The 16,592-nt window shown below is 43.5% G+C and overlaps 1 protein-coding gene across 1 annotated transcript in view; it reads left to right on the forward strand.

The window, feature by feature from the left end:
- gpr158a (G protein-coupled receptor 158a) overlaps positions 1-16,030 on the forward strand; it is a 48,376-nt gene extending 32,346 nt beyond the window's left edge. Inside the window, exons 6-11 of the mRNA XM_029529476.1 lie at positions 7,590-7,699; positions 9,427-9,665; positions 10,977-11,115; positions 12,974-13,079; positions 13,345-13,491; positions 14,153-16,030. Of these exons, the coding sequence (XP_029385336.1) occupies positions 7,590-7,699; positions 9,427-9,665; positions 10,977-11,115; positions 12,974-13,079; positions 13,345-13,491; positions 14,153-16,030 (2,619 nt within the window). The remainder of the gene's footprint in view (positions 1-7,589; positions 7,700-9,426; positions 9,666-10,976; positions 11,116-12,973; positions 13,080-13,344; positions 13,492-14,152) is intronic.
- The last annotated feature ends 562 nt before the right edge of the window (positions 16,031-16,592 follow it).

The following is a 16,592-nucleotide window of genomic DNA, read 5'->3' on the forward strand; positions in this document are numbered from 1 at the left end:
TGCTCCTTCAGTCACACGGCAGTGATTAACAGTAAGCACTGTGGTGCCTCCTCAAATGAACTTGATCAAGATTTGATCAGTGCTGTGCAACAAAGAGGACAAAACGTCAAAAGGGGCGATTAATCAAACATAATGTTGTCATCTTGTCGCTGTTGAAGTCCAATAACACGTTTGCTCTTTGCATTCACAAATCATTGGTAGGAAAGTAGCATAAGGCAGTGGAAACGTTTTTATTTCACTTTCAGTTTTTTTTTTTTTTTTTCCAAAACACTGGAAACCGACTTGAGCATAAAAATGGTCAAAAAAGCAGAACTTTGGTCTAATTCACAGACCCCTTCCTCTAAATCAATTAGATGGTGCTGTAGTGAGTGAACCAGGAACAACCAGGCTATTTAAATGCATGTAAACACACCATATGAGACTTACACTCCCCTCTCTGCCTCCCACTCCATCTGTTTGTGCACCAGTGCAGGCTGTCCCGGAGACGCCACTAAGTTGTCGCTCTCTCCCTTCGTGCTCTCCCCTGGCGAGACATGTCACACCTCCTGCTCTGCTGCTTATGCATTCATAAAAGTTAACACATATGTGAAAGTGGTAAACGGCAAGTTTCTATTTTTAATATTAACGGCACCTTTCTGTGCTGTCAGGCAAACTTGCTTCAGTCTTTTTTTTTTCTTTTTTTTTTCTTGGTAGCGGTTCCCCCTTCTTTCCTTCTCTACATCTGTCTGCTCTCAGCATTGTCTTGGTGCCGAGACGGGGCCGAGGTGCCACTTCAGCCCAACTTGGGGTGTCGCTGTGCACAGCGGCCAGGCAGGAAGGCCTTCACAGCACATCGGGGGGCTAATGAGAAACAGTATGGCTGGGGGATAATGTATCCTGACCTGACAGGCCATGAAACACGGTCTGCCAACCATTGCTGCATTTCTCTCCCCTGCTCTGCTCTGCCTTCCATCCAAGCTGTTCTGACACTTTCAATCTGACTTAAGTGGATCTGGAGGGTTTCTGTGTGGCTTTTGCAGCCCCCCCCTCCTCACCCCACTACCCCCTTCCTACTCGCTCCCTCTTTTCCCTCTGCAAAGCACTGAAGAGCCTCCCAAAACATACGGTCACTTAGCCGAAGCTGAGGAAGCGTCGGTGCAGCTGGAGTGTTCCTTCTCTCTCCACGAGTGGAGAGAGTGAAACGGGAAGAAACTGGAAAGAGAGATGAAAGATGCCATCAACACATTTAGGCAGGTTATTCCCTCTCTGATATGTCCCTTAGCGTATCTCTCGGGATCTAACTGGTGATGAGGAGGGAAGGGCATTGTGGGAGGCGAGCACTGGCCTTCACTGTGCAGAGGCTGCGCTGGATGTAATTTACACTCGGCCCACCTCAGGGAGCAGCAGGAGGAGGAGATACCATTACCTCCGTCCAGAAAGCTGCCCTTCCCGTGTGGCAGTGAGTGTCAGCTTTCATATAAAAACGGATCCGTTGCTGTTACAACATACCCACCTCGCCTCTGCTCCCTCCCACTCTCTCAAACTGAAGGTGGTTGTTTCAAAAAAGAAGAAGTAGAGACCACAGGGGGAGATGAGCAGGAGATGATGACCAGAAAAAAGCAGGGCACGAGCGGATCGGATGGCTGTCACTATTTCATGTCAAAACATTAAAAGTAGCACGGGAGCTTTGTTGTGACAGATTGATTCCCGAGGCTGCACCATCCCATTCTCCACTCAGATGGAGACAGACACACTAAATGGCTGAAAGTCATTTTTTTTCCTCCCCTTTAGCTCGAAGCTGTTTCCAAAGAAACTGTGATAACAAAAGGCTGAAATTCACCATCGTCTGTTCTGCTGACTGTTACTGGCCAGCATCTTCGGCAACTCAGCTTTAGTTCATTTTCAAATGTAAAAACTGACGTGTTTACACTGCATCATTGACAGATGACTAATAAATGATATTTTATTTTGACATTTCCATTCCGGTAAGTGCTCTGTTCGTTTGAGGCTCCTCCACCAGCCGTCACAGCTGCCAACCCTGATAATAATTCAGCATTCAAAGCATAATTATGAATTTCTACCAGAGGCGCAATTTAGTGGCATCAAAACCACTTGGGTTGCAGTATCAGTTAGCTGCATTACACTCTGATCACATCTATTTATAGATGAAATTAATATGAGGTGAAGTTTCTGAAAGGACTGGCAGCGACAAATCATCAAATCATTACATTCTACCTTCAGCCATCAAGTCAGGAAATCTGTTTCGATCCACAACAGGAAATGACACAAAGCAGAAGGGTGAAGCTAGTCAAGTGAAAGGGCGAAGTGCCGTGTTTGAGTTTGAAAACTTCATGGGAGATGTGCTAATTGAAATAATCCAGAGTGTTTATGTTCATCACTTAATTACAGGATTGAATGGCCTCCCCTGTAGAAGCTCTACAGTAGTTTCCCCTGACTGTCCTCCTCAAAATCATCTCCAAGTGTATCATTTTGCAATTGAGAACCAAAGAAGTGTGAGAAACCCATCTGCTGACTGCACTAAAGTCATTTCACAGCACTGATGGACGAGTCTCGCATCCTATGTGATCGATACCTGTGAGTCCCTGACCTTCATGGGAAAGGGGATCAATCCCTAAAGCCCTCGCCCTCTTCATCGACCAACACCCCCCTTCACACATTTACATTTTTACTTCTACATATTATCAGTTCATGACACACATGAGCTTTTTGGTGCGATCCTGTTAGCGGCTTTACTCTTCTAGAAGAATCCTTTTAAACTTTAAAAACAAAAAAGAAAAAAACATTAGTTGGAATATTTTCTTTTTGCCCCGAAGCCAGAACTAATTATCTAAAGCAGTCTAGCGCAAAATGATTTGTGTGTGTTCTTTGGTCCATCTGGTTGGTTGTCGTACTTTGGTTGTGGGTGCATTATTGTCCTCACGTGAAGCCTTCTGGCACTTGGAAGCGCCGGAGTTTGTGTTTTTGTTACGTTGAAGCTCAGCACAGATACCTGATGCCAGATACCAAATTTAATCGTACTACAGTTAAGATCACATTTATGGTGAGTTAGGTTGTTCGGTGTTTTGTTGTAATCAGTAATCGAGCACGTCTTTTTACAGCTACTCCTCAAAACATGTACAACATACAACATTTAAAAAACAAACACACAACAATCACTGTTGCTGATTTTCTGGAGGAGATGGAAGTTACTGACGGAAGGAAAAGAAGCTGCTCGTCAGGAAGGCGTCAATGCTGAGTCTGAATTTCATGAGGAAGCTGACAAGCAGAGTTGAATTGTGCTCATATGAGGAAGTCTGAGGCATGCTTTTCACTTTATGATGATTTTTCCTCAATTCTCTCATGTGGGAACTTTAAAGGTGCTCTAGGGAGTTTTTTGTTTTTTTTTTTAACACGATCAAAAGTTGTTTATTTTTTATGTTTATATGCACTAAAAGACTTTTTGTGCATCCCTGAGGCCTGAGAAATGTGTTGAATCAATTCCCTCCGTCATAAAAATAATTTAGTTTTCACTATTTTCCAATACATTTCCAGGCTGCTCCTCCAGCATTCATTTTTCTCAGGCTGTTTTCACATGAAAAATGCTGCTTGTGATGTTGAACTGAGTCACTGGAAAGTTTTCTATACATTTTTGTGGATATTGTTATTTATGACCCTACTTGCATGGTACAGCCAACCGGTACAGAGAAAAATGTCACTGTGACATCGTAATATCCAACATTGTCTTTTTCTAATAGAATTGTGAATAAATTGAGTGAATAAATAAATAAATAAATAAAAAGTGGGGTGACCAACATCAGAAGAGCTCCAACGGAAAGCTGCAGCTCGCACCACAGCTGGCTGGCTGTCGTCACACTGCACCGACAGGGACGGTCTCCTGTGGGTGACCAGCCTACCGAGGCTGAGTGTGAGCAGCCAGCTGGTGAGCGCTGAAATGAGACGTGATTAGGAATGAAAGATAACTGCAAATTAAGTGGCCAAGTGTTGATTGAATGAATAAGGCAGTGACCGTGTGAATGTTGCTCTCCCTACGTTCGTCAATTTCTTTTTACTCCTCATCTCAGCAGCACCTCGATAAGTGGACCATAAGGCAGCAAACCTACCTGGTTACCTTATTTTCAGTCTTGACTGTCATTTTCATTTTCATGAGCTGAAATGAGTGACAGTTGAGTGAAGTTCAGCAAATGCTGACGTCCCTGTTAACACACACTCCACCTCCACCTGCTTAGTCAGCGTCCTGCAGGTCGCTCTCAGCAGAGCCACTAAAAAGAGTTACAACAACTGCTGTCAGAGTAAAGTTTCTTCATTTGTCTGGTGCAAAAAAGCTGCCAACTCAAAAGAAAAAATAAACGAGTCATAACGCTTCCAGAAAGAATTAGAAGAACAGTTGATTAATCTGCATGGTTGCTGACAGATGTTTCTATTATTTTGTCCACTCCTTGTGTCTCTTTGGGTTGACCACTTTGTGTAACTGCACCACGGTTGAAGGTGGGATGGATTTCTCACCTGTATTCGATAATACTAGCATTAGCTCAGTGTAACAGAGTTCATATTCTCCTTTAAAAGTGACATCTAATGATTTACTCATAAGAATCTTCTGTAGGTTGAAAACCTTTTCATCTGTCACTGAGTCCAAGTTCAAGCAAAATTACTCTGCATATCTAAGATTCAATGAGAAATACACTCGCCAGTTTTCTTTCTGAGAGTTAGCTGAGAGGCTCAGTTAGCATAGAGAGCGAGTATTGGTATTAAATTCTACCTATCAGCAGCTCTAAAGCTCAATGATGAGCACATGGTTTGTGGTTTGTCCACTTCGTCTTCACATTATTCCGACAAATCTAGCATACACCAACTTGACTAATCATCGGATTTAAATGGTGTATGTGAAGAAGGCTCACTCAGCATTTCCAGGAGCCTTTACTCATGCTGTAACTGAGATGAGACGAATCGGGGGTGCAGGCTGAAGAGTAGTAAGAGTATTGCTAATTGTCTCTGTATTGATGTCCATTAGATAGGTATGCAGCGTCCCGATCCTCTCAGTTCCTTCTCGTACACACTCCTGCAAACACTCGGATGCTCGTCAACACACACGCATACGAGAATAACACCCGATCCCTTTCCTTTCCTACAGCCTGAACCCTGGATTCCCAGCACTTAGTATCGATTATTAATGGAAGGTTTGAAAAGAGATGGGGGGGTGCTAGAAACTCATATTACTCTTTATGCACTCTGACGTTAAGAGAAAACTGTCGGAGGGTCAGGGCCAGAATTTTACCAGAAACCCTTGTGAATTTAACTCAGCAGGATGTGATGTTTCGGTCATGGAAATGTTTTGCACTAAAATATAAGTATTGGTATCAGTGAGGTCGAGGCGGGGGGGGTTTATCTGGCTGTATCAGATGGACAGGGGGAGAGCTGAGAGTCCGAGGGGAGCGCATTGTTGGCTTTGTGTTACTGGAAATATTACTACCAAATATGAGCTTCTTCATATTCTGTAATATTTTGCGTTAAGTCCCTTTTATCTTTACTCAATGTTTCACCCCCGTGGAGTTTTATTTCTTGCAGCAGTTTACAATTATCGCAGGAAACTGTCGCACAAAACTGTTTCGTTGTTGGGCGTGTGGCAGGATTTCTCAATCTTTTCTTATCCGACAATTTTAATTTCAGCACCAAAAAAAGTTATTGTAACGTTCATATAGATGATGCCAGATTGGAAACGTCCATGTTGGTTGGACTTAAGGTGCAGGACCTTGATTCCAGAGAGCTGGGTATGCATCCTGAGTGTGGAAGGATTAATGAGTGAAAGATTGTGTTTCAGTCACATTTTATTCAACACATTAAGCACACATGGAGCTTTTCAGCATTCAACCAAGATCACGGTCTTGCCTCTACTCAGCAATGAAGCTACGAAACATAACACATTTATTCCTGTATTTCCCCTGAAAACTTATTAGTTGCAACATTATCTGTATTTCATGAAGGCTCCCACACATCTGAATAAATCTGCCAGACTTAGCAGCTTTGCTGATTCACACCTCTTCTTGGTGAGCAAACATAAACCTTAAAGATCTAGATACAAAAAACTTTCCCAGTTGAATTTTGTGCACTAAAAATAGACAAATATTGATGCCTGATTGCTTTCAGAAACTTGGAAGGTGAATGAAATGAAAAAATTTAAAACAGAATACCTGCTAAACATAAAGCAGAAGTGTGAGAAACCTAAATATTTGCTTCATCTTCTTCAGCGAGGCAAAGCTGCCTGCATCCAAAAACGTTTTGTGCAGTAACCAAAGTGACGAAAGCTTCTTTTTCTACAAATGTGAACCTTCAAAAACTAAATCTGAAACTTCTCCTTTGTGGCTTTGACCACTGAAAACAACCAAAAGGTGAGATGGCGCCATAAAAGAAAAACTCAAAAACCCAAACCCACCCAGCTCTTTTGGGCCTTCAGGGAGCCACGATGCTGATAACACCTCCCTGTTTCTGTCTCTTCACAAAAAACAGCAGCCTTGAAGTGGCACGTGGTGGAGATCCAGCTGCTATTTTGTCATCAATCTAAATAGGAGCCATGAGCTGTGTTTTCCCCTGGTGTGTTTTTCCTCGTCTTCCTGTGCCCTCTTCTGTCCCCGTGGGCCCAAATGTGCGTCAGCAAGTTGCTCAGCGCCCGCCCGGCCTGCTATCTCTTTATCGGCTGCTCTGTCTTTCTTTGTAAAAAAAAAAATGCTAGTGAATACCCTGAGGAATTGTTATTTACATATTTTCCTTTGGCCTCGCTGGTTGACGTTGATTTTGTTGCTCATGCACGGCGTGATGATTAAAATTCAGGATGAAAAAACAGCCTACATGCATCTACGATGAACAGCTGAGCGCTGGTGTATTCAGTATTTGCTCTGAAACACATTCCCTTTGCAAAAGTGGAACAAGCTTTGTTTTGAGCCAGAAGTTTCTTGTGTCTGGTTGGCCAAGCGTCTTCCACTCCGGCTCCCACGGGGTCCTCCATGTCCCTTAACTGACTCAAACCTAGTGAGCAAAAATATCCACATGCCTGCGTCTTCACTGCTGCCTGAGGGAACGTATTAATGCCTCGGCTAATCCGATTAACATTAACAATCCCACAGGGGAAATCGCTGCACATCTGCAGCGGACAGATAATTATGTTGCCTCAGATGTTTGTTTCTTTCTCTTTTTTTGTGTGTGTTTGTTTTGGTGCTTTTTATGTCTTTGGAAGATGATCGGTTTGGGTTTTTGTTTTTTTTTTTGTTTATTTGGGTTGTTTTTTTTTTTTTTTTTTTAATCATGCAGTGTTGGCTTGGATAGGCACCGTTTCACCATTTTTGGGTTTCTAGGTGTTTGCAGCAAACTGTTAGCAGCCTCAGATGGTGTTGTTGTTTCATGAGTGATGCCGAGGATGCTTATAAAATGTCACTACATTTCTCTCACGTGTTGCTTCAACCCTCAGGCGTTATGGTCAATAAAATCCATCACTTTTCCCTTCAGTGTATCAGGTGTGAAGACACTCACAGCTGGGTGTCTTTCTGATGAATATTTGCTTTCCGTCTTTGACATTTAAGGATCTTTCTGTCGTCTTGCAGGTTGGGATTCTTTATTTCCAGCCGAGTGTTTTCCGCTGCATCCTGCTGCGATGGGTCCGGCTGCTTGGCTTCGCGACCGTCTATGGAACAGTGACTCTTAAGTTGTACAGGTAAAGCACATGTATGGGGGGGGGGGGCATGACTTTTATGAACACCCTTCAGGTCTGATCCTTTTTATCATACAATGATGCACATATTCCCACAGCAGGAAGCAGATGCAGGGAGATCTGTAGGCTAACTACAGTCCAGGCCAAAAGTTTGGACACACCTTCTCATTCCAATGAATAGCAAAGTGTGTCTTTTGGCCTGTACCGTACATCAAAATTAGTACAAATAACATTTACATTTCCAGTTAGCCAAATTGTTAATTTAGTAGTCCACAATACTATCCGTTTCCTGATGAGGATTTATTTTAGCATGGATCAGATTATAATGTTTGCATGGAACATGAGTTACTTGGTAATTTTATTAGATTTACTTCTTACTGTGTGTTTAGAATAATGAGAACAGCATTTTGCTTTTTCACAACTCAGTGACTGACCTGAGGAGCAAAATATTTCTTCCTCTGCATTGATGCTGCTCCATCTGGTGATGCCCTTGTTGACCAAAGCCTGAAGCTCTGCACAAACTGTGCACAGGTTGATTTGCCCCCAAATGTTATGCATACATAACACAGTAATCATGAACAGCAGGAGACAAAACAAGAGACTGCTGAAGGGTGCAGCGGGGATGACGGAAGAGGGGGCTCATCCAGCGCTGAATAGCCGATAATGAAACAGCGGCTCTGCTGTATTTAAAGTAATGAACTTGTAAATGTTCATCGGTGGGCCTTTTTGTCAGGTGAATCTGTCAAAAAGGCCTAATGAAGATGCTGATTAAGAGGATGTGGCGAATGCGAGTGAGAGCGCAGCAGACCCTTAGAGGTGCAAGTTAACATATCGCACAGATCAATTTTTGATGTGGGACTCATTAGTGGGGAGTGCAGTGGACACTTCATCAATGTATGTGAAGGGCAGAGCCTAAGAATAGCCATGACGGGTCACGTCTTTAAGCAGAATCGAACTGTTAATTCCTGTCTTTTTTTCTGTCTGTGAATCTGAGGCCTTGTCACATAAAAGAGCAAAAACTAAGACGGGTAAACTGAAAGTTTAAAACAGAAGTCATTATGTACACAACCACAAAAGCTCCTTGTCAGAAAGACACAAAGAGAGGCTTTAAATGCTCTGATACGACCGAAGCTGTTGTTTTTATGGTGAGAACGGTCACAGTTGTTTTTTTTTTTGTGTGTGTGTGTGTGTGTGTGTCTCAGAATCTCTCCATGAAAAAACAGTTCTGCTTCAACTGTTTCAACTGATGTTGTACAATCATATGGGAGCGAGCGTATGAGTACCCTTCACTGTCATCACAGTTAGTAACAGGCTTTACGGTTTGGTTAGTGATTATGGTTAATATAAACGTGGCTTAACATGATAATAAATAAAGAAACAACACAGGAAACAAACAGCGGTTCTCTGTGTGAAAGTCATGAGATCCATCCACCACCACAACCTGCATTTGGACTATGTTCCTCTCTATATGTCAGCTGATTCTCTCCTTAGCTTCTGTTTTCATGTATGAGGATTTTTAAAGGAAACTCGAGGGTGTGAAATTGGATAAAAGTTCAAATTTAATTCATAAGAACTTTTTTCTTGATGATCTGCAATGATTCAAGACAAAGCACGGGCGATAGTTCCCGATCACCAGTACTGTCTCACCAGTTCAAATTGCCGCAATATCCAATGATGACGTTGTATTTTTGTAATTTCCTGAAAGGTATATTTGCTTCTCCCTCCCACAGGGTCCTGAAGGTTTTCCTGTCCCGGACAGCCCAGAGGATCCCCTATATGACCAGCTGGAGAGTGTTGCGTCTGCTGGGCATCATCCTTCTCATCGTCTGCTGGTTCCTGGTAGCGTGGACATCTGCGGTCTGTCAGAACCGGGACAGGAAGTATGCTCTCGTTGACGTGGGCTTCACGCCCGACGGGCTTCAGTTCAGCATGTGCCTGCTGGATCGCTGGGACTACATGATGGCTGTCGGTGAGTCCCGTAACTGCCGACTGCCTCCATTACCTGCTGGGATTAAATTAATTTATGCTGCGGTCTGCGTGTGTGCGGCAGTGAGAAAACATGTGTAACTTTATGTATTCATGGCATAAAATCAAGAAGTAATCTGTCTGGCATGATACATTTGGAGTTCAAAATGAGTAAGTGAGAGGAAGGAAGAGTGAGTGATGAGGAGATTTTGGATGAATAAGACAGTTTGCCTCCATCTACATTTGGCAAAGTACTCATGTTTCCCAAAAGAGGGCATTAATCCTCTCCACCAGTGCTACACTTTTGGATGTTTTCCTGCCCTGTGCATGTGGAAGAGGGCAACCAGCAGCAGATAAAGACAGATTAGCAATCAAAGACGCTTGGAGGGGAGCTGCAACGCTGTGTTGAGGAAAGCTGCATTCTGTTTTTTTATGCCTGCTGACTCAGGCTTCATGAGAGAGGAGCACGGCCCCGATTTGACTTCTGGGAAAACAGATGGACCCCCAGCCGAGCCACCGTGCTGTGTTACTGTTTGCTGAAGTCAGATTTTTTTTGTTTGTTTGTTTTGTCTGTTTATTAGGAAATAAAAATAGGTTGCTAATGGGAATGTGTGGGTCAGTTCCGACGTCATAAATTTAACACACGCTTCACCAGGCAATAAATGTTTCAGCCTTAGTTATCCACACCTCCACACACGCTCAGTCAGCGGTGTAATTGTTTTACATTTAACTGTCAAAAAAACATGCAAAAGCTCAGTTTGAAACTAATTAAGGCCTACCAACTCGCAACCAAGCTGCAGTTTCAGCAATGAAAACATGTTCATTCAATCTACAGTATCGCATTTGATTTGATCACATTTGTGAAGGCCAAGAGTCCAGACCTGAAGAAAAGTTTCGTTTTTAAGCGTTGAAGAAAGATGGATAGATTTTCCCCATTTCTTCATTTACAGATGATGACACAACCCTAAAAAGGAATAAACATCTAATGCTGATTGTTGTTCGCATTGGGAGGAATACATGTAATTCGTTGAGATCTGGCAGCCGCAAAGTTCAAGCACACAACACAATAAATGTCAAAATAATAGCAAGAGGTTTTCACGGAAAAAGCAGTGTGTTTATTGCTGCCTGGGAAACATTGCACAGGGGTTGCCATGGTGGCATACGGGGATTCATCTATTGTCCTGAGAGTACAACCAGAGCTGTTACAAATGCTGCGATAGTATTTATGAGAGCAGGACATGTTCCTGTAAACCAGCGTTTGCCCCTGCTCGATGACAGGCAGTGCTCACGTCTTTGTCTCATTCTTGCTCTGCAGCTGAGTTCCTCTTCCTGCTGTGGGCGGTGTACCTGTGCTATGCTGTGAGGACGGTGCCGTCTGCGTTCCACGAGCCTCGCTACATGGCCATCGCTGTTCACAACGAGCTTGTCCTGTCAGCGATATTCTATGTCATCAGGTAACGCCTCCTGCCCCCCCAGTCATCTGGATTCCTGAGTGGGTGTACGCAAATTAAAAATGACTCTCATAATATCAGAGATGGATACCAATCCAATGAGACCAATCCATGCAGGATACAAAAATCGGAAATATGCACCATCCCTGACAAATAAAAATATAAAGTTGCCGTCACATTTACCGGATCACCAGATCAGCTGTCTCTTTTTGCTCTTGTCACTTTGACGTTTACGTCCCACTAGGCTGTCTCATTTGCATCACATACAGGCTCAAACATGAGGCTCAACCCCTCTGCTGATCTGGGAGCAGTTTTTTATTTTTATTTTGTACTGATATCAGCCCTCTTCCTCCTGTGTACATATCAAACAGCTGCTCCATGCAGTTTGTAAATGAGACGTTTCAGCTGACACCACCACAGGCTTTCCTAGCTGGAGTCCCCCCTAAATGAGAGCTCAGCTCCATCACATTATTTACTAATGAACCATGTCAGAATGATTTATGTTTCTTTCAAGGGAGGATAAACGGCTAAATTATTGGCAGCCATATTTCAGTTCTAAATAAACACCCATTGCCAATAAATTGTGTATCATCGACATATAGAATAATGGTTTCTTGGAATAAATCTGAGTTTTTAACAGTTTTGATGGTATTTGAACATCTGGCTCTTTGTGATTACTCTGCCAACTCCTTTAATGGGCCTCTCCGGCCTTGTTGATAGGCATTTCTCTGCAGACGAGACCCTCTAATAAATTGGACAGTTGCCTGGTGTGGTGGCTTGATTCTGACTGGCTGCCACCAGAGACCACGGCGTGCGCTGGGGCTTGTTAGAGGCATCCGGTGTCCATTTGTGTGACTCACAGAACCTGCTATTTGATCCCACGGCAGCCAGTTAAAGCTCACCCTGTATTTATTTATTTATTTATTTATTTTTTGCTGTAATAGTCGCCAGGTCTTAGCCAGGTCCAGGTGTGAATGCGATGTTAAGAGAAAATGCGTGGGTTTGTAACTTTGCACGAGTGATGGTGAGACGCTGCAGCCTGAGAGGAGACGGCCGGCCAAGGTTATTAAATCCTCATCTGTACAGAGACTCCTCACAAAACATGAAGGAGGGAAGACTTCAAAGCTTTGGGACTTTTCATATGCTGGACCTTTGCCTTCATTCATGCCTCAAAGCTATTACCACAGTAACTGTTCGTTAATTAGCCATTTGCAGACTTCAACAACATAATGAGCCTTTTAGATGGCATTTGCTTGGATAGAGGCTCTCCAGCAGTTGAATTAGCATCTGACAGGACTTGCCTTCATATCCTTCGTGCACACAAGGTCTCACTGTGCTGAAAGCCTGGAAGTTCATTTTTAAATAAAAGACCAGAGCGACTCCTCACACCACTGTTGTTTCTGCTGCCAATTATCTCATTTCCTACCAACTGCTGTGCCGCTGCCAGCCCTGCGTATCACCGTCTGATGTATAAATAGGCTGAATCTTGTGACCAGATCAAGGTCACTCCCTCTCATAGCGGATCCAACTGAAAGAATGAGGAAAAACTTCTGTCCTTGGCGGGAAGAAGATCATTCAGGTGGAGTTTTATATGAGGCAGCAGACTTGACGCGAGGACAGACAGACCGTAAATCAGGTTCAGCACATTAAGCCAGCATCTCTGTCTGTATCTCAGAAGTTTGGTGCAGACAGCAACGCGTATGAATATCACAATATAATTTAATCACACTTGTGCAGCTGGACAGTTTGCCATCAAACTGCAGGGTGGAGGGTTAAAACATGAACATCTGGATGTCCCCACTCTTGTATTTGTGCTTTGTAAACTCAGTTTCTTCTTTCCACTCTACCTGAATCCTGGCAGGTTCACTCTTGCTCCTGAGCTCCACCCGGACTGGATGCTTCTACTGTTTTTCACCCACACCCACTTAACTGTAACAGTTACACTGGGCCTGCTCCTCGTTCCCAAGGTAAAAGTCCTTCACTGTTCTTTGTTTAAATATATTTATTTATTTATTGACAGAATGCTATTAACTGCAAGTTTGCTTTTTAACAACAATGATATAATGATATTCTCACTTTTAAATAAATAGTTTTTATTGCAACAGAATTTATGTAGTTCTTTGTTTGGCCTCTTGTCTGTGTGGCTGAAGTCCGATGTGGATGTGTTGCACCAAAGGTGTTTTAAACTGAAACCAGTTTTCAAAGAGTGTTTTTTTTATGTCATTCCACCAGTTCCTGTTTGCTGGAACCCACATGAGAGATGACATAGCCTCAGAGGCCTACGAGGACGAGCTGGACATGGGTCGGTCCGGGTCGTACCTAAACAGCAGCATAACCTCTGCATGGAGCGAGCACAGTCTGGACCCGGAGGACATTCGGGTAAGGTGTATTTCCATTTATCTGTCTCGTCTCCGTTGTATAACCTGGTGATGCCTTTTTCAGTCCTCCAAAAATACTGAGCCATGGCAGTTCTTTATTGCAGACACCAGACGAAATGGGCCATCTCAGTTCTATTAATGGCTGTGGCGTAAGGTCATGTGACAGTCTTTGGGAAAAACGTACCAACGTGAGCAGAGATTTCTGTTTGTCTGTTAGAGCTGAAGAAGTCTCTCTACCAAAAGATTTGGCCACTCCTGTTTACCAGAGGGAGCAGTGTTATGACGACGTCAAGAGCATTAATTAGACCAGATGGGAATTGTGACGCTAACACAATAAATTTAAGACTCTGAGCTTAGAGGCTGTTTCAGACCTAACATAAAAATTACTCTGTTTCCTCATTTGATGCTGTCCAGGACTGTCCTGTCTGCTTTTTTTCAGCACGCATGTTGTATTCTTTAGTGCATCATTTAACAGCTGTTCGTAGTCACGTGTCATGGGTTTGTACTGCATGTTCTCCGTGCAGTCGAATGTGCGCTTTTCTGTAACAGTGTTTTAATTAGAAAACCCTTTTTTTAGTCCTGTGAAGATACAGATGTACGCTTCATCGAGAGACTGATCACTTTGCTTTTGTCTTCCCCTTCATTCTGTCACAAATGTGTAGGAGGAGCTGAAGAAACTGTACTCCCAACTGGAGATTTACAAGAGAAAGAAGATGCTGGCAAACAATCCTCATCTCCAGAAGAAGCGGAGCTCTAAGAAAGGACTGGGTCGCTCGCTAATGAGACGCATCACTGAAATACCCGAATCTGTGCACAGGCAATGCAGCCGTGAAGACAAGGAGGCCGGGGAACATGGCAGCAATCGGAACAGCATTTGCATGTTGAAAAAGAACCCTTTCGATCCGCCTCACCAAGGAAAGCCAACGAAGGACGAGACACTAAAGAAGGTTTTCTCACTGAAGAAGTCCTACAGTACCTACGACCACGTCCGCGACCAGAGTGAACACTCAAACAGCTCGGTGCCAGATAAGATGGAGGTGACCACAGCGGAAGGCTCCCTCCTGGACACACTCATGGGCAAGAAGCTGGCCAAGAAGAGATCTGGTGAGAACATAAATGTGCCGACTGAATCGACTGAATCGGTTCCTTTGGTCTGCAAATCAGCCAGTGCCCATAACCTCACAGCAGACAAGAAACCGATTCACCCCAGAGCCTCCATGCTGCAGAAGTCCCTCAGTGTCATCGCCAGTGCCAAAGAGAAAACTTTGGGCTTGACGGGAAAGACCCAGAGTGGAGAGGACAGCAATAAGAAGAGCCAGCCAAAGAGCAAAGACACAAGGGCCAGTGCAGAGGCAGACGATGATTGCCAACCTAAGATGATCATCAGCCAGTCAGTTGAGTACAAACAGAGCGCGGCAAAAGGTAGAATAATGAAACAGCCAGTGAGTGGCAGTGAGCCCACAATCTGCTGTGATCCCATTACAGGGAAGGACCTGTACGATCTCTCTGAAGTGTGCCCTTGGGAAGTGGAAGATCTCCCGATTCCATCTGAAAACAAGGTCCAAAAGCATGTATCTATAGCGCCAAAGGAAACCACAACAGTTCACGGAGGAAGCACCAAAGGAAGCAAATCTCAGCAGCAGAAGCAGAGGGCTTCCGATCCATCACAGTCAAGTGGTAGGAATTCAAAGGAGATTCAGAGGACGACTGCTGTTCGAGCGGACATTTGTCCATGGGAGGATGTAGCTGAGAGTGATGCCGGTCAAGTGGAAGGTTCAAAACCACAAATATCCAGTCAGGCTGGCCAACTTGCCAAAACCCAACATCCCCATTCTGCAGGAGACAGCTCTACAGCGCATCAGGTAGATGTTTGTCCATGGGACTTTGAAGAAGCTCCAAAGACAGCAGAGTTAGCTCGCTCACCAGATATGACAAAGCAGATAAAAGGCACCTCACCAGCAGATGGCAGAGGAAGAAACAACCTTTCAGATCCATCCAAAATACGAGGCGCTCTCCAACTACCAACATCAAAAGCTGACGTTCGTCCTTGGGACTATGACAGCGCCACAATATCTCCAAATTCTGAGAGGACACCAAGTCCATCTCAAGTTTCCAAAACCAAGGAGTCCCCTTCAAAAAAGAGAGGCACTCTGTCCACAAGAACTCTCGAGACAGAGAAATCAAAAGACGCTGATGATGAGAAAAGTAAAACAAAAGCTAAGGACAAGAGTAAGTCTTCAGAGAAACAGGTGAGCCAACAGAAAATGGCTGAGGTGTGCCCGTGGGATGTCGAGTCTCATCCAGAGGTGTCGTTGGTAGAAAAGAGGAAAAGCGCCAATGTTGGCGCGGCTAAAGCGAAACAGGCTGAAGTTTGTCCGTGGGATTTTCAGGATACGTCAGATAAGAAAGGTACAAACAAAAGTGCTTCTGTTGTGAAACAGAGCAATCCAAATCCTAAAGGCATGGCTGTAAGTGCTGCTAAAAAGGCGGACGTTTGTCCCTGGGACTTTGAGGACAGCACATCAAGCAAGAAGGCATGACACTAAACCTTAATGGACCACCGAAACTTTATTTATTGATGTATACTTTTTTTTTCCACTTTGAAATCGTTAAATATTACCTTTTACTATTATTAGTATGGTGACTTGGAAGAAAAGATGATCAAATTCCACCAGTTGCCTTCCTTTCCGAGGTTTTGTTCCTGTTTTACCTATTTTGAAAATAAGTAAGTAAAATATGTCAAAAAAAAAAAAAAAAACTAAACTAAACAAAGTCATGATGAGCATTCCAGATTATCACAGGAAAAATCCTGAGAGATAAATTGTAGACTAATTATGCAACTTTTGATTCAATCTTTTCACTTCATGAGCAACTTCAAAAATCTGCATTTATCATCTTCTGTGTTCAGGTCAACAGTTTGATGGCTCTTTTTGTGCATCGTCATCATCCTCACTTCTTTGATCGGGACATGACGTGACAGAGGAGGTTTAAGGTAGAAATGTTGCTTCGCATAAAAGAGAGGTACTAAAACAAACTACAAAAGTGAAAGCCAAAGATTAAGGGAACATTTACAAAGAACGATGTTGGTCTTTAGGCATTAAA

Source organism: Echeneis naucrates, chromosome 20 (genome assembly GCF_900963305.1).
Source record: "Echeneis naucrates chromosome 20, fEcheNa1.1, whole genome shotgun sequence".
NCBI classification, from domain to species: domain Eukaryota; kingdom Metazoa; phylum Chordata; class Actinopteri; order Carangiformes; family Echeneidae; genus Echeneis; species Echeneis naucrates.